The 25,183-nt window shown below is 41.5% G+C and overlaps 1 protein-coding gene across 1 annotated transcript in view; it reads left to right on the top strand.

Annotated features, from left to right (window-relative positions):
• The window catches only part of dicer1 (dicer 1, ribonuclease type III), a 67,112-nt gene that overhangs the window by 14,080 nt on the left and 27,849 nt on the right, over nt 1-25,183 (top strand). The window contains 15 exon segments of the mRNA XM_080413239.1: nt 2,046-2,157; nt 2,160-2,208; nt 3,002-3,170; nt 4,310-4,534; nt 5,442-5,692; nt 8,073-8,205; nt 11,742-11,984; nt 12,719-12,876; nt 15,066-15,198; nt 16,037-16,112; nt 16,860-16,999; nt 18,021-18,200; nt 18,998-19,211; nt 23,182-23,335; nt 24,698-24,880. Of these exon segments, the coding sequence (XP_080269365.1) occupies nt 2,046-2,157; nt 2,160-2,208; nt 3,002-3,170; nt 4,310-4,534; nt 5,442-5,692; nt 8,073-8,205; nt 11,742-11,984; nt 12,719-12,876; nt 15,066-15,198; nt 16,037-16,112; nt 16,860-16,999; nt 18,021-18,200; nt 18,998-19,211; nt 23,182-23,335; nt 24,698-24,880 (2,420 nt within the window).

Below are 25,183 nucleotides of genomic sequence, written 5' to 3'. Positions count from 1 at the left end.
TGACAAATAATAGTCACCTTAAATTTGGAATTGTGACCCTAGGTGAGGAAACCCATATAGGACTTATACAAGGTTCTCACCTAAAATAATAAACAAGTAGTAAGTTAAACATAGTAATCAAACATAAGGCAACACGTGCCTTGTGTGCAGTTGAATGTGTGGGTGCGTGTGTCTGGGTGTAGAGTGCGCGTGAGTGTCTGCGCGCGCGCGTGTGTGTGTGTGTGTGTGTGCAGAAGTAGGGCTACATTATATGGTAGAAGCCAGTGGAGAGACTTGATTCATCAGGCTGACCTTCAGTCTATGTTTAAAGTTACTGAGTGAAGATGAGGAGTTGGCAATAAGTATGTGAGTATTCCAGAGTAAAGAACGTTTGTCTTTAATGGAGAACTGGCTATGAGTGGTACGGCTGAAGGAAAGATGGAGATTGATGGATTTTCTAGTATTATAATTATGAACTTGCCGATTTGCTTCCGTTTGTACTCTCTTAGAGTTACAGTACTGTCAGGGTTGATTTGGACCCCTGTGTGGTCCTCGAGGCCGATGTTGAGAACCGGTGTTAGCTGAGAGAAGGATGGAAAGCTGCATCATAAGTTACATCTTTAGAAAAGACGTGTTCTGCACTTGTCATTCAAGACCCTCTTGAGTATGTCCGGTTTAAAACCACTTAAACCTGGGGGACCCCTTGACCGGGGTCCCCCAGGGCTCCATACTTGATCTGCTTTCCCCCCCCCCCTCCTCTACACCAAATCTCTTCTTATAGCCGATGCGCAGACCGATGCACGGGCTCACAAAGCGCTGCACGAGCTTGTAAATCTGCTATCTTCGCAGAATGTTCCTCCCAGTATAGGGATGCTAGGTTTCATGTGGTTAAGCCTGATTTATACTTCGTCATTACAACATTGTTGCGTGCAGAAAAATAGCTAGATCTAACTGTTTTCGGCACGCAACACCGCCGTATGACGGAGTATAAATTGTCCAAATTATACCTCATAAAAACGGCAAAAGTAGCAGATCTACAAGCTCAAAACGCGTCGCTTCGCGCCGCGTTTCGAGCTTGTGGATCTGGTACTTTTGATGCTTTTGTGTGACACTGTAGTATGATCTAGTGGGGCGTTAATTTACAGGAAAAAAATAGGTTTCTGCCCGACAGCAACGATTAGTCAGAGATGCCAGTGCAACCTGCTCGATGAGCTTGGTTGTGTTTGTGCCGTACTGCGTGAGTCGAGTTTCACTATCCCAACCTCTTTGGACTCCTCATCAAACGCTCCAATGTTCTCCACTCCCAACATAAGCTGCATCAGAAGGCCCTCCGTCTGATTGCGTTGTTTATTTTGTGTACAGAGTGGATTTCATGACATGTGATGATATATCCTTGATACTCGGCTCGTTGCAGCCCTCTGTGATTTAAGGGAACATCCGTTCTCGCAAAACAAACACACGCCTGACGAAGGCCAGAGGGGCCGAAAACAAACGCGTTTGTTTGTTTGACTGCTGCTAAGCATTTAAACTTATTTTGTGAGTGCGGGTGTTCCCCTTTTCTTTTGGTATTCTGCATAACGTTGCTGTCCGGTGGAAACCTTGTGTGTCCAAAACCTTTCAGGAAATGGGGGAAAAAAATAACCTGTGTTCCTATGGATCCAATGAAGTTATTATTTAGTCGCAAGCTCTTGGTTGAATACTTAAAAAACCCACAGACAGACTTAACCATTTCACTTGGTTAAGCAAGCAAAAATGTCAGATCTTTGTGAGCTTATAGATCGGCTATTTTTGCTACTTTTGTGTGAAACTGTAGTATGACGAACTAGGGCATTCATTTGCGAGAAAAAAATGCATAAAGTTGAAATATGGAGATACAAGGTTTCTGTCCGACAGCGACGATGAGGATCTGCACCCGTTACGAATTTCAACTCTTTTGAGTCCAGAGTGCCAATCCTTTGTAGCATCCTTTGTGATTTCCCACAAGTCGAGGGGATTTCTTTTTATAATCCACCTAACGATCTCCATCCCATCCCCCACACCCCCCTCTCTCTCTCTCTGCTCCCCAGCTGTGTGAGGGCTGTCCGTGCAGCCCTCCTCGCATCCTGGGCCTCACCGCCTCCATCCTGAACGGGAAGTGCGACCCGTCGGAGCTGGAGCAGAAGATACTGAATCTGGAGCGGATCTGAGGAGCAACGCCGAGACGGCCACCGACCTGGTGGTCTTGGACCGGTAGGCTTGAACCTTTTAAGACCGGGAAAAAGCGTCAGCTATGTCATTTTAGATTTCTTTGGCTATTCAAAAATAGCAGATCTGCTATTTTTTTTAAATCGTGAACATTTTAGCAAATCTTTGTAGGGAACATTTGTAACTGAAATCTTTGCTTCTGGGGGGGTCCTTGGAACAACATAATTTGAGATGGGGGAGGGGGGTCTGCGGCCAAATACATATCATTTTGGGGGTCCTTGACATGAAAACGTTTTAGCACCACTGATTATAGAAACATAAGTTTTTTTAAAAAACTGTCAGGATTTAGAAGATATTTGTAGAATCCCCCAGAAGCAAAGATTTGAGTTCTAAATGTTCGCTTTAAAAATATGTATATTCAAAGATTTGCACACATATTCACGATTTTTGCGGACAAAAATAATAGCAGATATACAAGCTCAAAGCGCGGCACTCGGTGCCGTGCTATGAGCTTGTATATCTGCTATTTTTGAATAGCCAAAGAAAAACATTTCCAACAGAGTAAAGTAAAGCCTAATAAGTGTACTTTTCAAATAACATTTGTACATTTGGAGCAATGTGCTACTACAGTGCATAAAGTAGATACACCAAACACCATCGTGGGCAAGAAATATCACTGCACACAGGCGCCAATGTATGTGTTCCGTGAGGGGATTCTAAATAGACCCTTACGGGGTTGTTGGTCTTGACGGTGTACAAAAATGAATACAAAAAAGTTTGAGTCAACACTGGACTAGGTTATACGCATGAGGCTTGAGAGTTCAATGTCACCCTGCAGGTACGCCTCCCAGCCCAGGGAAGTGGTGTTGGACTGCGGCGCGTACGTGGACAAGAGCGGCCTCTCCTCGCACCTGCTGGCCGAGCTGGACGAAGCCATCCACTTCCTCAATGACTGCAACGTAGCGGTGGCCAGAGAGGACCGAGACCCCACCTTCATATCCAAACAGGTCTGCTCCCAACCGACTTGAGAACCCCACCGTTCTCAAGCTTTTTAAATTTCCCACAGTTTGACTGATTTCAGTCATTTGGATAACATAGAAGCCAGCGGGTCATCTATGCAAGCATGTTGCACAGCGAAAATAGCCGATCTACAAGCTCTCAAAGCGTTTGCGGCGCATTGAGAGCTTGTAGCTATTTCCAGTTAGCATTTTAAGATGGGATCATTTGAAGTGGTCAAACTAGCAATATGTTCAGAAGCATCTACCATAACATCTTAACACAACGGGTGCCAGCGTTTTATTAAAACAGATTACTTTGAGTACCAGAGATCTCACTGTTTGTAACGCTGTGCTGTTTATAGCTGTGGACTCCACGGCGCGCACCGACACACAAACAATGGATGTGTGTACGATGTTTGATGGTCCTGGCTAACGGCTGGAAGAATAACATCTCTCACGCGAGTCGCCATTACGGAGTAATGGGCCATCGAAAATGACTTGTATTCCCCACTGTAAAAAGTTAAGGAGATACAGAGGTTTTTATCAAGGAGATAGAACGGGAGCGGCTGGGGAGCCATGTTTTTTGGCACGGTGATCCATCTGTCCCTTCCTTCTCAAAGTCACCGTGGGTGATTCCAGAGCTGCGCTAGCCCCCCCCCCCCCCCTTGTGGAAAAAAACGAAAAGACTGATAACACGGTTTTTACCGTGTTCGGCACCTAAGCGCTACTCTCTGAAAACACGATTTTTACCGTGTTTGGCACCCGATGTGTTAATAGTCTCGGATATTTCATATAAAAGCAAAGGTTAAAGCCTCAATCTGTTGATTTCTTCACCTGGTTGGCTGTATGTAGAACAGCGGGAACAATGCTACTAAAAACATAATCATTTTACATTTTATGTTAATTGTTTAACTGTTAATTGTTGAATCAGCGCTAGTGTGTGTGTGTGTGTGTGTGGGGGGGGGGGGCTCCTTTCATAATGTTTCACAAATCGCACAGTATGACTTGGTCATACAAACATTTTCAGTTGTGAAATTAAATTTTTGCTTTAATCCATGAGTTTGATATGCATTAGGCCATGGACCCCCATTAACTCTGGGATTTAACCCCCCCCCCTCCCTCCCTCCCTCCCTCCCTCCCTCCCCCAGGTCCTGGGTGACTGCCGGGCGGTGCTGCTGGTCCTGGGGCCGTGGTGCGCCGACAAGGCGGCGGGCATCATGGTCCGCGAGCTCCAGAAGTACATCAAGCACGAGCAGGAGGAGCTGCACCGCAAGCTCCTGCTGCTCACCGACACCACGCTGCGCAAGGTGCACGCGCTCTGCGAGGAGCACTTCTCGCCCGCCTCGCTCGACCTGCGCTTCGTCACGCCCAAGGTACGGCTGCCGCCTGCCAGTCCCCCCTCCTGTCAACCATTATTACATAACCGCTTACACCCCATACGTTTTTGAGCTGAGTCCCTCAGGGCTCTATACTAGTGTCTTTTCTGTTTTTTCCCTACATTAACCCTTTAAGACCTGAGGCGATTCTTAAAAATGTTTTCTAAACAGTTTTTTGAAAAAAAATCATAAAAAAAAAAGTTTCAGGATTTTTCAAAAATAGCAGATCTACAAGCTCATAGATCTGCACTCGGTGCTGCGCTATGAGCTTGTATATCTGCTATTTTTGAATAGCCAAAGAAATCTAAAGTGACTCAGATGCGTTCCAGGTCTCAATGGGTTAAAATATCTTCGCTGAAAATTGCAGATCGACAAGCTTTTGTAAGTGATACAAATCACGTTGCAAGTTGTAAGATCGGCTAGTTTTCTCCCCGAATACAGATGCTGGGGTTTAAGTGGATAAGTAGAAAAAAAAATCCTGATCATGATTATTTGCGATAATCGTATATATATGAATATATTTTTTGCCAGACTCATTTACGTTCCTCTGTAATAAATTAAAATAAAATAGCCGATCTACAAGTTCACAATGTGTCATGTTGTGAGCTTGCTATTTATTATTATTATTTTTTGAATGTGTGATTTGTTTCACAAATCGCTCATTAGGGCATACAAACATTTTCAGTTGTGAAATTTTGTTTTGCTTTATCCTATTAAGACCTGAGGCCGATTCTACAAATGCCTTCTAAATAAGCAGTTCCCAAACGGCCCCCCAAATTGATATATATTTGTCCACGGACCCCCAGAAGAGTGTAAAAAAGAAAAATCTGTGAGCTTGTATATCTGCTATTTTTGAATAGCCAAGGCTAGCGGTTCTAATGGTCTAATCCATGTGATACCCTAGGTGCTGCGGCTGCTGGAGATCCTGCACGAGTACAAGCCGTTCGAGCGGCAGCAGTTTGAGAGCGTGGAGTGGTACAACAACCGCAACGAGGACAACTACGTGTCCTGGAGCGACTCGGAGGACGAGGACGAAGACGAGGAGGGGGCGGAGGCCAAGGAGCGGCCCGAGGCCAACTTCCCCTCGCCCTTCACCAACATCCTGTGCGGGATCATCTTCGTGGAGCGACGTTACACCGCCGTCGTCCTCAACCGGTAGGTTCCCCATCTTTTACTATGACAACCTGTTGTCATTGTGCTGTCGGGCAGAAACCTCTTATCATATTTAATTTTTTTATGTTTTTTTTGTTTGTAAATTAACACCCTACTTGATCATACTACAGCGTCACACAAAAGCATCAAAAGTAGCAGATCCGCAAGCTGGAAACGTGGTGCGAAGTGACGCGTTTTGAGCTTGTGGATCTGCTTTTCATAGCTTGGAATTTGAATCCTGAAAAGTAGCAGTTGTGGATGTATGAGGTTTCCACTCGACAGAGACGATATCGAAATATCTTGATATGGCACAAGTGTTCGGGATTTTTATCAGCCCTATTTTAATACACAATGTCAACGATTTATATCGCTGAGCCCTAACCTGTTGAGTCTCCACAGACCATTGTTGACAAATGTCTTTCAGGGGAAAAGTCCAACATTATTAGCTCCTCTTATTCTTAACGGTATTTCAGTTTATTAAACATATGATCATTCTGATTCGCCCAGAGAGGACGTTTGTGCTGTGACTGGCTAGTTGGTCTTGGCTCCATCGTTTTGGATTTGATTGGCCGTTATCGGTGGAGGAAAGGAAACATCCACCTCGAAATTATGCTCCAAGTCTAAGCTGTCACGTGCTCACTGTCACTTGCACTTACAGTACTCGCCTTCATAAGAATCAGTCCTGTATCTTGGTGAGAAATTTTGCGTGGGAAACTGGGTTTTAAGATGCTTAATGCAGCCATTATGGCAGGTACTTGTCATGTGGCTTGTTAGAGAAGCCATCCAGCCTCATCAAACCATTCAATACCCACTTGTGCCCTGCAGATGGAGGCATTGCCATACTGTGGTGTGGGAAGCGTTCCCACTCAGGTAGAAATGCCTCAGTCAGTTTAGGTTGCAACCGGCCACTTATCCAGCAATTCATTTGGGGGAGAATGGTCATTCAATAAAACTATTCAATTAGTCTTAAACACGTCCACATTAATAATACTAATATAATATTTGACTGTAATTTCTGAGCTCAGGTAAAAGACCTGCAATGGTTATGATTTGTCTGGGCATTAAATTACTCTATAAGAGGAAATCTTGGGGAAGAAAGGCATATCTATATCCAAGCGTTAATGGAGACGTGGTCTGACGTCACACACAACAGAAACCATTGCCTCACAACACCAGTTTGCGTTGGCATCCATTATTTCCATATACAGCATAAACACCTTGTAGATTTTGACATTTTCATCATCTTATCGTATATCATCTACCAACACAGTTATTGTTATTCTGTTTATTACACGAGGCCTTGACTCCGTAAGTTGGTTTCCATGTAAGTAGTAGCAAATAGTCCTATCCTCAGGCTGTCATTTATAACCCATTAAGACCTGAGGCGTTTCTTTAAAAAAATCTATATCCTAACAGTTTTTGGAAAAAAATCTAAAACATTTTTTTTTCCAAATGTTTTAAAAAATAGCAGATCTACAAGCTCATAGCGCGGCACTCGGTGCCACGCTATGAGCTTGTAGATCTGCTATTTTTTAATAGCCAAAGAAATCTAAAGTGACACAGATGCGTTCCAGGTCTTAATGGGATAATCTTGTAGCATCTTCCATCCTGCCAATCCATTGTGTTTATCTGGCCATGTTAAAACGTAACGTCAAGTTGTTTACGTGCTGTGCTGAGAGATCCTTGGCCGGCCTTGGGACCGACTGAGACTGCTGGACCTCAGGATGATCAGGGGAAAATCTCCAACTCGTCCAAGAAATGTCCTCTGGACTTTCACTCACTGTCTCGTTGCATTTTCTTTGACATTGAAACCCTTCCCTGTAGCATTAACACATTAACTGCCAAGACCGTAGTCCTACGGGCCGTTAAATCCAACTGTTAAGCGCCGAGACCGTAGCCCTACGGGCTGCGGTCTTTTCGCGCATGCGCGGTCCGGGTGCACTTTCGGATTTTTTTTGATCCACTTCCGTTTCCGGTTTGATGACAGGAAATAGAATTATTTGGGATCCGGTTTTCACGATCACGCCCGCCCTCGTTCTACAGACGAAACTGAAACTCAATTCTCTTCCTGTAGTTTTTTCTCCTCGCATTTCACTGTTTAACGTAATCCGCTCTAACTCAAACATGGATGCCCCGTTTGACACGTGGTTTTCACTGGGAGATACAGGGAGATCGCGCGGATGTAAACAGACTGTGTAGCGCTCAATCTTAAGGATTTTAACAAGATCTATGGCGACATGAAAAAAACAAAAAAACAACAAAAACACCTTGGCACTGGTGAGTACATTATGAGATTAGCCCTTGGCAGTGGATGTGTTAACCTGTAACTCAATGCTGCCTCTATGTCTTGTCTTTTCGTTTCTTTTTTTTGTTTTGTCCTCAGCCTAATCAAGGAGGCAGGGAAGCAGGACCCGGAGCTGGCCTACATCAGCAGTAACTTCATCACGGGCCACAGCATCGGCAAGAACCAGCCACGCAACAAGCAGATGGAGGTGGAGTTCAGGAAACAAGAGGAGGTACAGTGTAGACACGGGGGTGACATCTGTTCCTAGCGTGTCTTCTGTCATAAACTCAACGCCTAACTTGGGGTTTTGGCTACAATCTCCTCTTTTTTGAAACGCAATCTAATGACAGAAACAGCTAGGCCCGTTGGAAAATAATCGATATATTTAAAAATTGATTCAAAATTTCCAAAAATCGTGTAAATTCATCTTTTTCTTTTTAATTATTTTTTTCTGGTGAAAGTTACAGGAGTTCTTACTGTATGGTGTGTGATATGAAATGTGAGCTTACCATAATCGTAGTAAACATGATCATGTCTTCAATCATATTCAAGGACTTCAAGGAAAAATTAAACACATTTCTAAAGATGCGTCTCAGTCCGCTGTAGAACCTGCTCTAACCCCCAAGTCGCATCTTAACTGTCCAAAACCTCACTTGCAGCGCGACCCAAGCGCCACTGACGTTATTAGAAAGTGCGAGAATTGATTTTGATCTACGAGTGAGAGGGGTAATCGTAATGAAAACAAAACAATAGCGGTATTATTTTACGGAAGAAGTAACTAGTTGAGATATGTAAATTTTCCACAATTTTCACCCATGTTCTTTGTTATTGTGTCCTCTGTTGTTGTCACTTGTCTGTTATGTTGTGTTTCTAGGCAAGCAATTAGCGCCTACGTCATGACGTTGTTACGTCGTTACCACAGTAACCAAAGCAGATAGGTCGCGCAGAGCGGTTTTGGGTTGACGTTGGTTAAGTCAGTCTGAACAAACAGATCCGATCTGATCACTTGCAAATAATAGTGTGAACAGTTGGTCCTAAAGATCGGATTTGAGAAATGAATCGGGATTTTTCCAAGCGATCCACTCTGGTATTATATATTTTTTAATGGAGCTGTGACAACAACAACAATATGAATGTTGTAAATTAAAATGCATAAAACTGATTCGGAATCATTTTTAATTGAGAATCGATTTTTAAGCGAAGCATGACCCCAATGATCGGAATCGAATCGTGAGATAGCAGAAGATTCACAGCCCTAGAAACGGCTACATTAATACAAAACGGTGTCCATAACAATGCAGTCTCAGAAAGTGGAGTGGACTGTAGTTAATGCTGAAAGCAAAGGCTTGGCATGTGAAACGAGGGTAAATGGAAGCAACTGCAGCATGAGCTCGCCAACTAGAGTAGAGGGCCGGTTAGGAAATACCCAGGATCCTCAGGTTACCTGAAACCTATCACATGAACCCTAGCGTCCCTATTCTGGATATTTCATAAAAGGTGAGCATTCGGCAAAAAATAGGTGAACATTCTGCAAAAATAGCAAAGCTAATAGCAATAGCTTGTAGATTCTATATTTCTTATACAACAATGTATTATAGTTTAAGTGGTTAAAAGCTCAAAGGTTTTGCATTTGCAGGTACAATGTATAATAGTATTCTATTGTGTATCTGTTGCACCATAGTAAGAGTTTTAAATAGGTCTGAGGCTATACGAATGTGACTCAAGTCACATATGTACTGTGAATTCACTTGCTAGGTTAACACATTGACTGCCAATCACGTAGATCTACGCGAACCGCTTTAAAGCCGCCACGTGCCAATCGCGTAGATCTACGTGAAGTTTAATGTTTTTTTTTTCCAATTTCACCCAAAGACCAAGGAGATATGATTAGTTGAAGATCTAGACTCCTATCCACTTCCTTGTTAACTTAAAACTTAAAAATGCTGTATTTCGGCTCCTGAGTACTTTTTTTTTTCCAATGAAAAACTCTGGCACTGGCTAAAAAATTATGAAATAATTCTGGCAGTCAATGTGTTAATGATTTGTGGGACTGGTACAGCTTGCTATGGGGGTTACTTTCTTCAAATCAACACTTGTTTTATTTCCATTGAAGTCAGCTTGTCCAGCATCAGGTGTGCCTTCTACTAGCTTAGTAAGCGGAGCAGTGTGGGGCTTGGCTCCGTCGTTGTCACAGCCCTTATTAGCTGACAACTAACTATCACAGCATTGGAACATATAAATAAAAATTACATTTCTGTTTGGCTTGTAGGCTTTGTTAAAATAATGAATATGGCCATAAGCACATACAATGATGTGCTATGGCTAAATGTTTTTTATTTATGTTTTTCCATCAGAAATAGCTGATCTACAAGATATTTTTGAAAATGTGACAATGTTTTCAACAGATGAATTTACACACACACACACACACACACACGAGTGGACAATGATTCTGACAATTATGCAAAACAATTGTGATTATAGTAATGGTATCGTAATTGCGATCACGCGGTTATGTAATACTTGTGACGGGCCTAAACAATGGTTGACGGAGTCCAGTCCTCTCAAATTGGCTGCTCAGAACATTAGAACCAAAACAACCAGACCCATTAGTCGCCAAATGTAGCAAACCAGTGAATGTGTACATGTACACAGACATGTGGCCCAGCGCTGCAACATGTGCCTTCTATTTATAGACTCAAAGGAACGGCTATTGATGTTGGCTTACAAGCAGTTGACCCAACAATTCTCAGATGGTTGGGCACAAGAAAACACAACAGTCTAAGCTTGTTATATTTTGCCTTCTAGCACAGTCAAATTGGAATGCATTGAAGTTCTCTGTCTCTCTGTCTGATGAGGATAACCCACTGCTACACTAGGGTTTTGGTTAGCAACGTACCGTTTTTGGTTAACATTGTGGGTGGCAGCTGTGTTATAAAAGCAGTAATACACTCATGGCCATGTTATATCGTATTATACCATGGCTATATGTGTTTAAAGCACTCTGCTTCATGTTGAACCCGGGCAAGTGATATTTTTTTGGTTAAAACGAGCGTTGAAGCTCTATATTCTGATTAGTAATCATTGCTATAGACTCGAGAGTGTTTGTTTACACAGGGATGTTTAACAGGGATCCTCCCCGTCTCTGCAGCTCTTTAGCATAATCACTGCCAAGTATTCATTAATTAATTCATCCGCTTCATTCATTTTTTTTACCTTATTTTGACGATCCACGGAAGCCACGATGTGGACATGGATGTAAACAAAGGGAGGAGGAGGGTCTCGTCTATTCACCGGAATGTTTTTTTTTACCACGATCGTCCATTCTGTTGTAATCGGCAGTTGAATATGGCTCGTTTTCACAAAAAAAAAAAAAGAAGAAATCTGAGCTAGATGTGTTGCCAATTGCAGCCAATCAGGAAAGAGTACCCATTTATCAGCTTCAATGTATAGTGTTCCAGTTTTTATCTGCTCATTTCTTCATCACTTCCAATTTCACTTGTTTATCCTGTATCCTGTATGAGTTCTCTTTCCTGATTGGATAAAATTGGTATCTCGTCCCCTGTTACTGAACAAACACTCCATAGCAATGATTACTATCAGAATATAGAGCTATTTAATACTATCTTAACAAAAGAAAATCACACACTGTACCTTTAAACTAGGTGGCATAACACTTGTTTTTTAATTGAAATGTCAAATCCTTCATTTTTTTTGCCGTCATCAATCAAGGGTTATCCAAAAACATCTGCCTCACTCCTCTCGTAGGTTCTTCGGAAATTCCGGGCTCACGAAACCAACCTGCTCATTGCCACCAGCATCGTGGAGGAAGGCGTGGATATTCCAAAGTGTAACCTGGTGGTGCGCTTCGACCTGCCCACAGAGTACCGCTCCTACGTCCAATCCAAGGGCCGAGCCCGCGCCCCCGTCTCCAACTACATCATGCTGGCCGACAGCGAGAGGACCAGAACCTTCGAGGAGGACCTCAAGACGTACAAGGCCATAGAGAAGGTGCGTCAGGAGGGTACACTGCACCTGTTTGATAACAGCACCAGCTCAAGAAATTGTGGAGAAGAAACTAGGGCTTTGAATCTTCCGTTATCTCACGATGCGACTCTGATTCTTGGGTCACGATTTGATTAAAAATAGTTTTTTTTCGATTCTCATTCAAAATAATTCCCAATCAGGTTTATCTATCGCACGAGCGCCCAGGCGCATGCGTCTTTCGTGCATGAGCCTGTTTAGCTTCCGGGTGTCTTAAAGTTACTTTTCTTCATCTTTGGTGATATTTCTGAAACGTTTTTCTCAGCGGACCTCGGTAGAACAGAATCTAAATGATAATATGAGCAGTGTTTTGGACTTAATGGACACATTTTTTATATTGTTTTGCTGTTATTACTTGGAGTCTCTGATTAATTCAAAGTTTTTTCTTCTTTTTTGGAATTTGCATTCACCGTTACGGAAAGTTTTACAAACTAAAACCAAAGACAACACGATAGATAAACGATAGAAATAAAGTAATTTCTTGGTTGAACTAGGTGTCATTTATACTTCATTGCACAGTGTCCTACATAAATAGTGAAAATAGCGATGCGACGTGTTGTGAGCTTTATGCCCAACATAGGGGTTGATTATTATCAATCGATTATTTTACGAGCTTATCGATACAACATTTATAGAATCTATTACATCGATTCACGACACGTTTGATTGACTGTTGTCATCCCCCTTGTATGTTGACCTAGATATTGAGGAACAAGTGCTCCAAGTCATCGGAGGTCAACGAGTTTGAGGTGGAGCAGGTGCAGGACGATGACAACATCATTCCGCCGTACGTCCTCCGCTCGGAGGACGGGGGAGGTCCCCGCGTCACCATCAACACCGCCATCGGACACATCAACAGGTCGGTACCAGTGTTGCCATGTCGGCTTATTATAAGCGACTTTGATCTTGTTTTTCTGTAAAGTCGCTTGTAAATATTAGGTGGTTGTGTTTTTTTGGGCTCGTTTCTATAGTTGCTTATTTGAGCTTTCTTCCTAATGTTGTTTAAATCAGTGGGTTTCAAACGTTTTGAAAAAAAAGCGTTCTGCAAATATTTGAGGGATACCTGTATCAGATTTGTGTTAAAATATTTTTAACACCATTTGTCTCTTTTTTTTTCAAGATTATTTTTTAAAATAGCAGATCTACAAGCTCACAACGCGTCACGATGCGGTGCGTTGTGAGCTTGTAGATCTGCTATTTTCAAATAGCCAATGTATATAAGTTCAAAGTGCTCATGTGGCCTTTAGTCACTTCTTTTGGGCTTGTTTTCATAGACCTAGCTGCCTATTTCTCTTGCAAAATCTGGCAACACCGGTAGGTACCTGCTACAGGTGACCTTTTTAGATCCGTCCTGTGTTCTTTGTCTTCACATCATTAGAGTTATTTTTCTTGCAAAAGTCTAGAAAATAAACGGAATTCAAGTTTGATCGTGTCCAGGTCTTTTAGGAATTGGCGTGTCTGGAAACATGGGAAGAAAACCACATTTTGTTCAGAGATTGTGCACGTGAATATGAATACACAGTGGGATAAAACCTTAAGCTATTGCTCAAGATGTTGCCCAGACTGTCTGAATTAATAAGTCTTCATAAAAATTACTGTTTTTTTCTCTCTTTTAATTTTTTTATCAATACCAATTACCTATCTGACTGCCTCTAATGAAACAATTGTTTTTAGGGCATGGACTCTGCAGGAGTCTAGCCGTCTACAAGAGGCTCTGTCTGTCTGCCTGTCTGTCTGTCTGTCTGTCTGTCTGTCTGTCTGTCTGTCTGTCTGTCTGTCTAATCTCAAACTGCTGGACTGATCAGCAGTGTGCTCACTGCCAGTAGGCCACAGAGTAGTACCTCCTGAAAGCTGTCCTTGGGTTGAAACCTTGCCCACATTTTGGAGTCCCAAGCAGTAATAATAATAATAAAACATTTTGGTTATAACGCACATTTTTGAAAATCACAAAGTGCTACAGGGTTTAAAAACAAAGGCATAAAATAGCTAGGGCAAAGCAGAAAACCTCTGCAACAACATATTCTTTTTTTAAACATTTTTAACTCAAATCTTTGCTTCTGGGGGGGTCCCTGGAACAGCATATTTTGAGATGGGGGTCTGCGGCCAAATACATATAATTTTGGGGGTCCTTGACATGAAAAATGTTTGGAAACCACTGATTATAGCAACATACGTTTAAAAAAAACCTGTTAGGATTTAGAAGACATTTGGAGAATCCCCAGAAGCAAAGATTTGAGTTACACATTTTCGCTTAAAAAATATATATATTCAAAGATTTGCAAAAATGTTAATGATTTTTCTAAAAATATATAGCAGATCTACAAGCTCTTTATGAGCTTGTAGATCTGCTATTTTTGAATAGAAATTTGAAAAATGACACATTCTTTCCCGGTCTAAAGGGGTTACAAAGGCATAGAGTAAAAGTAAGTCATAGGTATGTACCCAGATCATTGGTTCTCAAAGTGGGGTCGAGGGACTCTCATTGTTCCTTGAGGGGGTTCTATATTGACCCTTATAAGTCTGTTACTCTGACAGTATACCATTTTCATAGTATACTGTCAAGAGTTAAGGGGAGTCCTTGAAATGTAAAAGTTATAGAAACACTGTCCTAGATGACTGATGTCACAAGCTGGCCGCACGAAGTCCGAGATCCATGTTAGAGCCTCGCAAACTGTAGGGACAGGTCTGCTTTCTGTCCCAAAAACCACTAATAAACGAGGGGAAGCAGCATTTAGTTTTTTATGCACCGCATATCTGGAACAAACTCCCAGAAAACTGCAGATCTGCTGCCACTCTTATGTCTTTTAAAACACAACTAAAGGCCTTTCTGTTCGCCACTTTGATTGAGTTACTTTTCTTTTTTCTTTCTCTTCTGCACTGTAACTGTAGCTGTACGTTTTTTGTACTTTTGTTTGATGCATCCTAATGCCATTGTATAATTGTGTTTCCTTTGCTTGATGTTCTGTGTAAAGCACATTGAATTGCCTTGTTGTTGAAACTGCCTTGCCTGGCCTAGTACTGAACGTTCTGCGACGACGACTATTCCAGGTATTGTGCCCGTCTGCCCAGTGACCCGTTCACCCACCTGGCACCAAAGTGTAAGACGTCAGAGACAAAAGACGGACGATACCAGTCAACTCTGTTCCTGCCCATCAACTCCCCACTGAGAGCTCCCGTTAAGGTAAAGCGTTTGAACTTAGAGATGTACCGATACCATTTATTTCCTTCCCGATTGCGTATCGGTCGTGTGTAATAAAATAAAATGATAATCCAGGACAGTGGTTCTCAAAGTGGGGTTCAGCACTGTAAATGAAATGTTATCATAAATAATAAATAAAGATAAATAATGTAGTTTCGGCATACCACATCGGCATCTGGCATAGACTGGCATACTCGCCGATACCAGCATTTTAAGCAGTATCGGTATTGGAACAACTCTAGTTTGAACCTTCTCTGCAGGTTCCTATTTTCCTCCCAAGCTTCCATTTGTGTACATAGTAAAAAAAAAGAACAGCAGACTGCCATTGAAATTATATTTATGGTTGTTATATGTGTAGCCGTTAAACTTTTTTGGAAACCTAATAGGCCTTTAAAAAGGTATGAATCACTATATTTGTTCACCGTAGAGGAGAAAATTACAACATTTTAGAAACGGTACACAATGTTTTCATATACGATCACTGTTGGGTTGGAAACCTTGTATGAGAGGTCCAAAGCGGTTACTTTTCAGGGAATGGAAAAAAATAACCTGTGTTCCAATGGATTCAAAGTAGTTATAATTCATTCACAAGCTCTTTTTAATACTTTTCATTGATATTTATAAAACCCACAGACACATTAAATCACTTTAAATAACTTTAAACATTTTTCAAAAATAGCTTGTCGTGAGCTTGCAGATAAGCTTTTTTCCCCTCTAGTTTCACACTACACTAGGAGATGCAAGGTTTCTGCCCGACTGGGGCGATATGCATTACAATCAAGCAAATTGTGTCTGTTCATATCTTTCTGTGTCTTAACAGGGTCCTATAATGACTTGTGGCAGACTTGCAGAGAAAGCAGTTGCACTACTATGCTGCGAGAAGCTTCATAAAATAGGTAAAAATCCTGTGCAGAATATGTCCCTTTCATGACGTTATTGTTTGGCATCTGTAACTTGTTTTAATCTCGGCCTAACCTGTCCTTTATTTTATTTGCTCCTGCGGTTTACCTGGCCAGAATTTTTATTGGTTGTTAAACCGGTCCTTTATTGGCAGTTTTACTTGGCGCTTTAATGATCTTTTTTTAATCTTTCATGTGTCCTTGAGCTCAGGAAAAGTTCTAAACAAATAAAATGTATTGTTATTACAGAAGGGGCAAATAAACAGTGAAACTAACAAATTTTAACGGTATAAACAAGGGATAAACTCAACAGACGTTGGGCAGTTTGAAAATTCCAATTCAATTCCAAAATAGTGACGATAGACAATCTACAAGCTCACAACGCATCATGATGGCTATTTTCACTATTTTGGTACATTTTGAAAGTATAAAATAGGGCTTAGGTGATTAAAACCAGGAGAAACACTCGTATCACAATAATCGGCATAATATCGATATTTTGTCCATCTTTAGCATGTCTCTACGGCTCTCTCATACTCATATATTCAAATTCTAAAATAGCAAAAGTAGCAGATCTACAAGCTCAAAACGCCTCACTTCGCGCCACGTTTAGAGCTTGTGGATCTGCTACCTTTGATGCTTTTGTGTGACGCTGTAGTATGATCAAGTATGGCGTTCATTTACGAAAAAAAGCACAAAAAGTTAGAATATGGAGATAAGAGGTTTTTGCTCCTCCATCCTCAGGTGAGCTGGACGACCACCTGATGCCTGTGGGCAAGGAGACGGTGAAGTACGAAGAGGAGCTGGACCTCCACGATGAGGAGGAGACCAGCGTCCCAGGCCGGCCCGGCTCCACCAAGAGGAGACAGTGCTACCCTAAAGCCGTAAGAAAGAACCTCCCCCCCTCCTCCTCCCCCACGTGCTGTCAACGGCATTCAATGGCCCTCAAGTTCCGCAAGGGGCATCAAGGATTAGAATGCAGAGTGGTCCCCAAGGGCCCATCAAGGGAAAATCCACCCTTGGACCAGAGTGAACTAAATAGTTTTGATGGTTTGTCAAGTTTTGTAAACAGAGGTTTGTCCAGAAGCTAGAGAGATTAGAGATGAAGATCGTTCTAGTACAGAGACAGACCAGGGTCTGTCTCGGCACTGGAACAATCTTCATCTCTAATCTCTTTGTTAGATCTAGCTACTCTATCCAAAGTTATTGGAGACTTTAGTATCCAGGAAAAGGGACGCTTATTCTTTTTATATCTTTAACAATACTAAATATCACAAAAACCTAAAGGGTCATGAAAGGTCAACATATACCACACGATCATCCACAAAATCCAGAAGTAAGCAATTATCAATGTATAAATTTGTAACATGGTGGATATTTAACCGCAGATACCAATGAACTACTGGTAGACTGTTCATTTTGGCTGGAATGTTATTCTACAACACCAGCCACTTTGGCAGGCTACCAAACATGGATTTGATGTTCATATTTTAGTTTATAAATCGTATTTGGCAAATCAAATAATGTATATATATTTTTTGTACTTCAATCACTTTAGCTCATGTACAAATTTTTTTTTGGTTTTCTGCCTTGATGTGATATACTTCTCTACAACTGGGTAATCTTTGTGTATTTTGTCTCGGGTGGAAACCTCATATGTCCAAAATAGTTACCGGTACTTTTCAGAATTCACATGCAAAAGTAGCAGATCTACAAGCTCAAAACGTGCCGCTTGGCGCCGCGTTTGAGCTTGCAGATCTGCTACTTTTGGTACTTTTGTGTGACGCTGTAGTATAATCATTTGATGAGTCACTTTGGCTCACGGAAAGAAAGTTAGTTTTATGCCGTGATGTCACATACTTCTCCACAACTGTGTTTGAGTATTTCTGTGTGTCCTGTGTCCAGATACCAGAGTGTCTGCGGGACAGCTACCCCGTCCCGGAGCAGTCTTACTACCTGTACGTGATCGGCATGGTCCTCACCACCCCGCTCCCCGACGAGCTCAACTTCCGCAGGAGGAAGCTGTACCCGCCGGAGGACACCAGCCGCTGCTTTGGCATCCTGACCGCCAAACCCATACCTCGAGTACGTCCGCCAGACGGCACCTTTTCTCATTGTAGCATGCGCTGTGAGCTTGCATATCTGCAATTTTTTTGCTATAAAATATGGATAAAGGTGTTAAATGATTGTGACCCCCTGGTCACTTTGAGAACCAATGCCCTAGGGAAACTGAAAAGACTGATTGTGTTTGAAGATGTTGTCCTATTGATTGTGCACACAGAAGTGTTTATATTTACCATGCTTAACCTTGTTTATGGGGGTTTAACCCATTTTGGGCGGGAACCCCTATTTGTAACTATATATGCCTTTCAGGACGGGAACCGTTAAATGGGTTAAAGGAAGGGGGAAACAAATTTGGTTCTGGTATGTTTGCCAGTAGGACACAGATGTACATTTGTGCCAGCTACTTAACTGAAATGCTATAATGGAAGACAGTGGTGGACGTAATAGGCTTCGACTTAAGCCCATACCTTTTTCGGCCATTTCTTTCGGCCTTTATTGTATGCATGACTGTTTAAAATTGTGACTAAACTAATTAAAAAAGATAAACTATTGGGGCTCTGAAAAGGCTGAAACCTTGCCCAATTTGGAGTTATGCATCATAGATGACTGACGTTACAGGCTGGCCATAAGCCCAAGATCCACATTTGAGCCATGCAGTTCCCATGTGATCTACATGATTAGTTCTATTTGTGCAAATTTATTTTAGATATATTTATTTTTCCCCCCCAAAAAAGGATATATTAAAGTTTTAGCTCCCTTGTACATCCGTACCAATTGGTTAACTGAGTGAAACGGTGTTTCTTCCCTGCTAAAACCAGATCCCCCACTTCCCGGTGTACACGCGCTCCGGGGAGGTCACCATCTCCATCGAGCTGCAGAAGTCGGGCTTCACGCTGAGCGCGGCGCAGCTCGACCTCATCACGCGCCTCCACCAGTACGTCTTCTCCCACATCCTCCGCCTGGAGAAGCCCGCGCTGGAGTTCAAGCCCACGCAGGCTGACTCCGCCTACTGCGTCCTACCTCTCAACGGCGGTGAGTGCGTGGCGCTTCACACCTTTCTTTTTTTTGGTGGCTTTCGCTTAAAAAATGCACGAAACAGCTGTGGCACGCACTCTGCTGCTAAATATACAGATGTTTCATTAAAGCAAAGGTTTAAAGGTAGGGTAAGTGATATTTTTTGGTTAAAACAAAAAGTATTTTGTTAAAAGGTTAAATACTATATTCTGATAGTAATCATTGCTATAGAGTGTTTGTTCAGTAACAGGAGTCTCCCCGTCTCTCCAGCTCTTTAATAAACAGAAAATACATTTTCCGGTAGGTGTCAAAATCTCAACCAATCAGGAGAAAGTACCCATTTTTAAGCTTCATTTTTATAGTGTTCCAGTTCCAATTGTGCCTGCTCATTTCTTAGTGTCATCACTTCCAATTTCACTTGTTTAATCTATATCCTGATTGAGTTCTCTATCCTGATTGGATAAAATTGGAAATGAAAATGAAACTGAAACGAAAATGCATTTTCTGTTTTATAAAGAGCTGGAGAGACTAGGAGTCTCCTTTTACTGAACAAACAACTCTATAGAATGAGTACTATGAGAATATAGAGCTATTTAACACTTATTTTAACCAAAGAAAATCACTTACCCTACCTTTAACCCTTTAAAGACCGGGAATGCGTCTGTGTGTCATTTTTAGATTTCTTTGGCTATTAACTCATATAGTGCCAATGACGTCTTTTGACGGCCGTTTTCAGTGTGCCATTAGTGCCAATGACGTCTTTTGACGTCTCCTAAAAAAAATAATTATTAAAGTTATTTTTTTTTCTTTTGAATCTCAAAGGAACTAGGAGAAAACTATTTTCAAAAAGTTAATTCTCCATCCACTTCAATGTTAAAATGTAAACGGACACATTTTTTTCTCCGTTTGACCCAAAATGCCTTTGGCATATGGATCAACTAGCTTGAAATAAGCCTGGCAGTGAATGAGTTAAAAGATAGCAGATCTACAGATCTACAAGCTACATAGCGTGGCACCGAGTGCCGCACTATGAGCTTGTAGATCTGCTATTTTTAGTTTTTTGGGGGAAAATGTGTGCCTCTCTCTACATACATACATACATATATACATATACACACACACACACACACACACACACACACACACACACACACACACACACACACACACACACACACACACACACACACACACACACACACACACACACACACACACACACACACACACATATTTTTAACTCAAATCTTTGCTTCTGGGGGTCCCTGGCACAAAATATTTTGAGATGGGGGTCCGCGGACAAATACATATAATTTTGGGGGTCCTTGACATGAAAATAGTATGAGAACCACTGATATTATAGCAACATACGTTCTTTTCTTTTTTTAAACAATGTAATGGATAAATTAGAATGCCAACCTGTTCTTCTATCATTTCTGTACTATCTAACTTTATCTGAACTAAGAAGGTTTAAACTCACAGCAGGGGTCTTTAGTCAACCACTCTACACATGAATGTGCTAAATGTAACTCACCTACAGCTGTAAATGGAACAGCTGATCTGAATCCTTCATGCTACTGTCACTGTCTCAGCTATGTGTATTTGTGTAGCTATGGTTGTGTCTCTCTTATATTTAGTCCATACCTTATAAGACCATTTAGAAAAGCCTCTTTGGTACAATGTGGAGTATAAAGAACTGTGGTAGAGGAGGTTTGAGAGGGTTGTGCCCCGAATGGGCTGTTGGTCAGGCCAGGAGGCCTGGCTCTGAATGATCTGTATGCTGTTGCTCTCTGCCTGAATCTTCCTAATAAATGATCAAAAACTTCACCTGAATGGAATATTATTATTCTATTACATTTGGCGTTGTCGGCAGGATCAATATTTCATATTTCATAACTAATTATGATTATGGATACTTGATCAAAAGAACTTAAGGAAGAGAGAGAGAGAGCTCTACAAAAATGGTTGAGTAAATATATAGCTATATCAACATGTAGGTAGGAAAATGTCTATTGATTTGGCATTCTATAAATCACCTGTCGTATGTACATGAATATGATTATTCATGTACAAAAAGAAAAAACTCTGGAATGTAATGGATAAATTAGAATGCCAACCTGTTCTTCTATCATTTCTGTACTATCTAACTTTATCTGAACTAAGAAGGTTTAAACTCACAGCAGGGGTCTTTAGTCAACCACTCTACACATGAATGTGCTAAATGTAACTCACCTACAGCTGTAAATGGAACAGCTGATCTGAATCCTTCATGCTACTGTCACTGTCTCAGCTATGTGTATTTGTGTAGCTATGGTTGTGTCTCTCTTATATTTAGTCCATACCTTATAAGACCATTTAGAAAAGCCTCTTTGGTACAATGTGGAGTATAAAGAACTGTGGTAGAGGAGGTTTGAGAGGGTTGTGCCCCGAATGGGCTGTTGGTCAGGCCAGGAGGCCTGGCTCTGAATGATCTGTATGCTGTTGCTCTCTGCCTGAATCTTCCTAATAAATGATCAAAAACTTCACCTGAATGTAATAGAATAATAATATTCCATTCAGGTGAAGTTTCAGATCATTTATTAGGAAGATGTCAGCAGAGCGCAACAGCATACACAGATTGGTAGAGCCAGGCCTCCTGGCCTGACCAACAGCCCATTCGGGGCACAAGCCTCCTCAACCTCCTCTACCACAGTTCTTTATACTCCACATTGTACCAAAGAGGCTTTTCTAAATGGTCTTATAAGGTATGGACTAAATATATGAGAGACACAACCATAGCTACACAAATACACATAGCTGAGACAGTGACAGTAGCATGAAGGATTCAGATCAGCTGTTCCATTTACAGCTGTAGGTGAGTTACATTTAGCACATTCATGTGTAGAGTGGTTGACTAAAGACCCCTGCTGTGAGTTTAAACCTTCTTAGTTCAGATAAAGTTAGATAGTACAGAAATGATAGAAGAACAGGTTGGCATTCTAATTTATCCATTACAACTGTTAGGATTTAGAAGACAGAATCCTCAAGCAAAGATTTGAGTTAAAAATGTTTGCTTTAAAAATATATATTCAAAGATTTTCACTTGGTGCCGCGCTATAAGCTTGTAGATCTGCTGTTTTTGATTAGCCAAAGTATAAAATAATGGTTAAAATCTAAAATGACAGATGCTTTTCCCGGTCTTAATGGGTTAAAGCCTCAATCTGCAATTTCTTCAACTGGTTGTTGTCAGTATGTAGAACAACTAGAACAATAGGTTTAGAATGATAATACCCAAACATCATAATTCTACATGTGCTAATTGTTTAGGAAACACAGCGCTGGTGTGGAGGACTCCTTTCACACTGTCTCACAAATCACAGATGGGGACACACTTTCAGTCGCAAGATTTTTGTTTTTGCTTTAATCCGTCTAACCGGAGGTTTCCATGATTTATTTTTGTGGTCGCTAGCTCTCGGAAAGGTTGATGTGTTCTTTTTATTCAGCATTTAGAATTCTGGGGGGAAAGTACAGTATAACCATGACATGGGATGCTGGACATCACTGTTTTCTGTTGCCCTAGAGAGCTCATAACAAAACAAGAACATAGCAAAATCTTTTAGAATGACAGGAAAAGGTCTGCGTTTGCAGCTTGACCTAAAAGTAAATTAAAGTGAAATTTGATCCATCTTACACATAACCTGTGCCATGATATATCAGGTGTTGTTAATGAAGACAATAAACCAGTCTACTATAATCAGTTGTGGAAAGTAACTAATTACATTTACTCAAGCACTGTATTAAGTCAAATGTGTAGGTACTTTGACTTTACTTGATCTCAATTTCAATTTCAATTGTGTGATACTTTATACTTCTCTTCCATTACAAAAAGACAGCTTTAGTTACTAGTTACTTTGCAGATTTAGATTATATAAATGCAAAACATACATTAACCGCTTGTATTATTACGTACTTGTGTTATTGTTTATTTATTGTGTTTTTGTCCCGTCAGTTGGGGATTCCAGCACACTAGATTTGGACTTTAAGTTCATGGAGGACATCGAGAAGTCTGAGGCCCGCATTGGCATTCCTACCACTCAGTACACCAAACAGACCCCCTTCACCTTCAAGCTGGAGGACTACCAGGATGCTGTCATCATTCCAAGGTACCGCAGGGCTGAGCTCAATCAAAACTCTTTACCAGGAATAGGCATGTCACAATTATTACATAATCGCCTAATCACAATTATTTGAGATAATCACAATATTTCTTTGCATAATCGTCATAATCATTACTATGTTGAAATACATTCATATATTTCCACACATTTTCAAAAATAGTGGAAGTAGCAGATCTACAAGGTTTTGAGCTTGTAGATCGGCTAAGTTCCACTACTAGAGGTTCGGGCCGCTACGCGACCCTCACACCTACGTCACACGCTGATCTGACTGATATGCCCATATATGGAGATATCTCTCAGTCCTTGTCCCTTTCATGCCCATATATGGAGAGCCCCTTTTGTGCCCATATATGGACCTGACTGATTAGTTTTCTGATGCCATTGGGGATAGACACATTGGGGATAGACAACACACTCCATATTTGGGTGTAGCTCCTTATTACGGTCATGGCTGAGTCATGACGACATGAGTGTGTGCACCTTTTGTTTGCGAAGCCTAAAAGCCAAACAAAAATGTAATTTTTGTAGTACAGAAATGCAATTAAATGATGAATCACAATTTTATCGCAAGTTTAAGCGACAATTAATCGTCAAGTAAACTTTCATAATCGTGACAGCCTTGACCAGGAATAAAAAAAGAACAGTTTTTCATGCTCCTTCCATTTCACAGTTAATGTCTTAATTTATCTCTGAAAGTGTAAAGACCGACCCTCTGCGATTTGCTATATTCTAAAATGTGCATTTGAGTCTTAACAGGGTTCAGATGGGAATAATAAACTGTACTATAATCTGAGGATCTTAATAGGCTCTATGCACAGCGGCCATATTGGAACGAAATTGGGCCTCTTCCTTACTTCCTTCACAGGTGTTACCAATGATACTAATGAAGGCTCTGTTCCATTCTGATCAAACAGAGTCAGGGTGCCGATATTGTGCATGTTGGCTCACTGGAAACACTCTCTGCTACACCAGTGGGTCTCAAAGTGTGGTCCAGGGACCCTCATGGTTCCTTGAGGGGGTTTCAAATGGCCCCCTACGGGTGTGTAACTCTGAGAGAGTACAAATGGAACCAAATGGACCTGTACGGGTCTATTTGGTTCCATTTGTACTCTCTCAGAGTTATAGGGCTCCTGGAAATTAAAACGTTTGAGAACCGTTGTGCTACACTAAATGGAATAGAAGCCTTAATTAGGGTCATTGGTAACACCTGTGAAGGAAGTAAGGAAGACCCATTTTCTTTCCAATATGGCCGCTGTGTGCATAGAGCCTATTTAAATTAACTTTTTGTGATAAAAGAGGGTTTTCAACGTTTCTGTTATCCTTCTCCCTCTTCTCCCTCCCTTTAAGGTATCGCAACTTTGACCAGCCTCACCGCTTCTACGTGGCGGACGTGTACACGGACCTCACGCCGCTCAGCAAGTTCCCGTCGCCGGAGTACGAGACGTTCGCCGAGTACTACAAGACCAAGTACAACCTGGACCTGTCCAACCTCAACCAGCCTCTGCTGGACGTGGACCACACCTCCTCCAGGTCAGCATTATGGGAACCAACACAAACTAAGGTTTAATTGATTATTAGTGGTTCTCAAACTGGTGAGTCGGGACCCCCAGGGGGGTCCCCAAATGATTTTGCGGGGTCCCCCAGATGATTTTCCTAATGTGCAACATTGTTTTCGCACTCAACGGTAAACAAACCAACATACCGTACAAGTGTATACAGGGTATACAAATAAGACCATTACTGTGTCAAAAGTAATCAACCAATTTAGATATGCAACTTCACAATGCATGTGATGTTGTAGATCGTCCATTTTTGCTACTTTTCTTTGACAGT

The sequence above is a fragment of the Gymnoscopelus braueri genome (assembly GCF_963280865.1).
Source record: "Gymnoscopelus braueri genome assembly, chromosome: 19".
Taxonomy (NCBI): domain Eukaryota; kingdom Metazoa; phylum Chordata; class Actinopteri; order Myctophiformes; family Myctophidae; genus Gymnoscopelus; species Gymnoscopelus braueri.
Note: the sequence above shows the minus strand (reverse complement) of the source record. Positions and strands in the feature narration are given on the sequence as shown.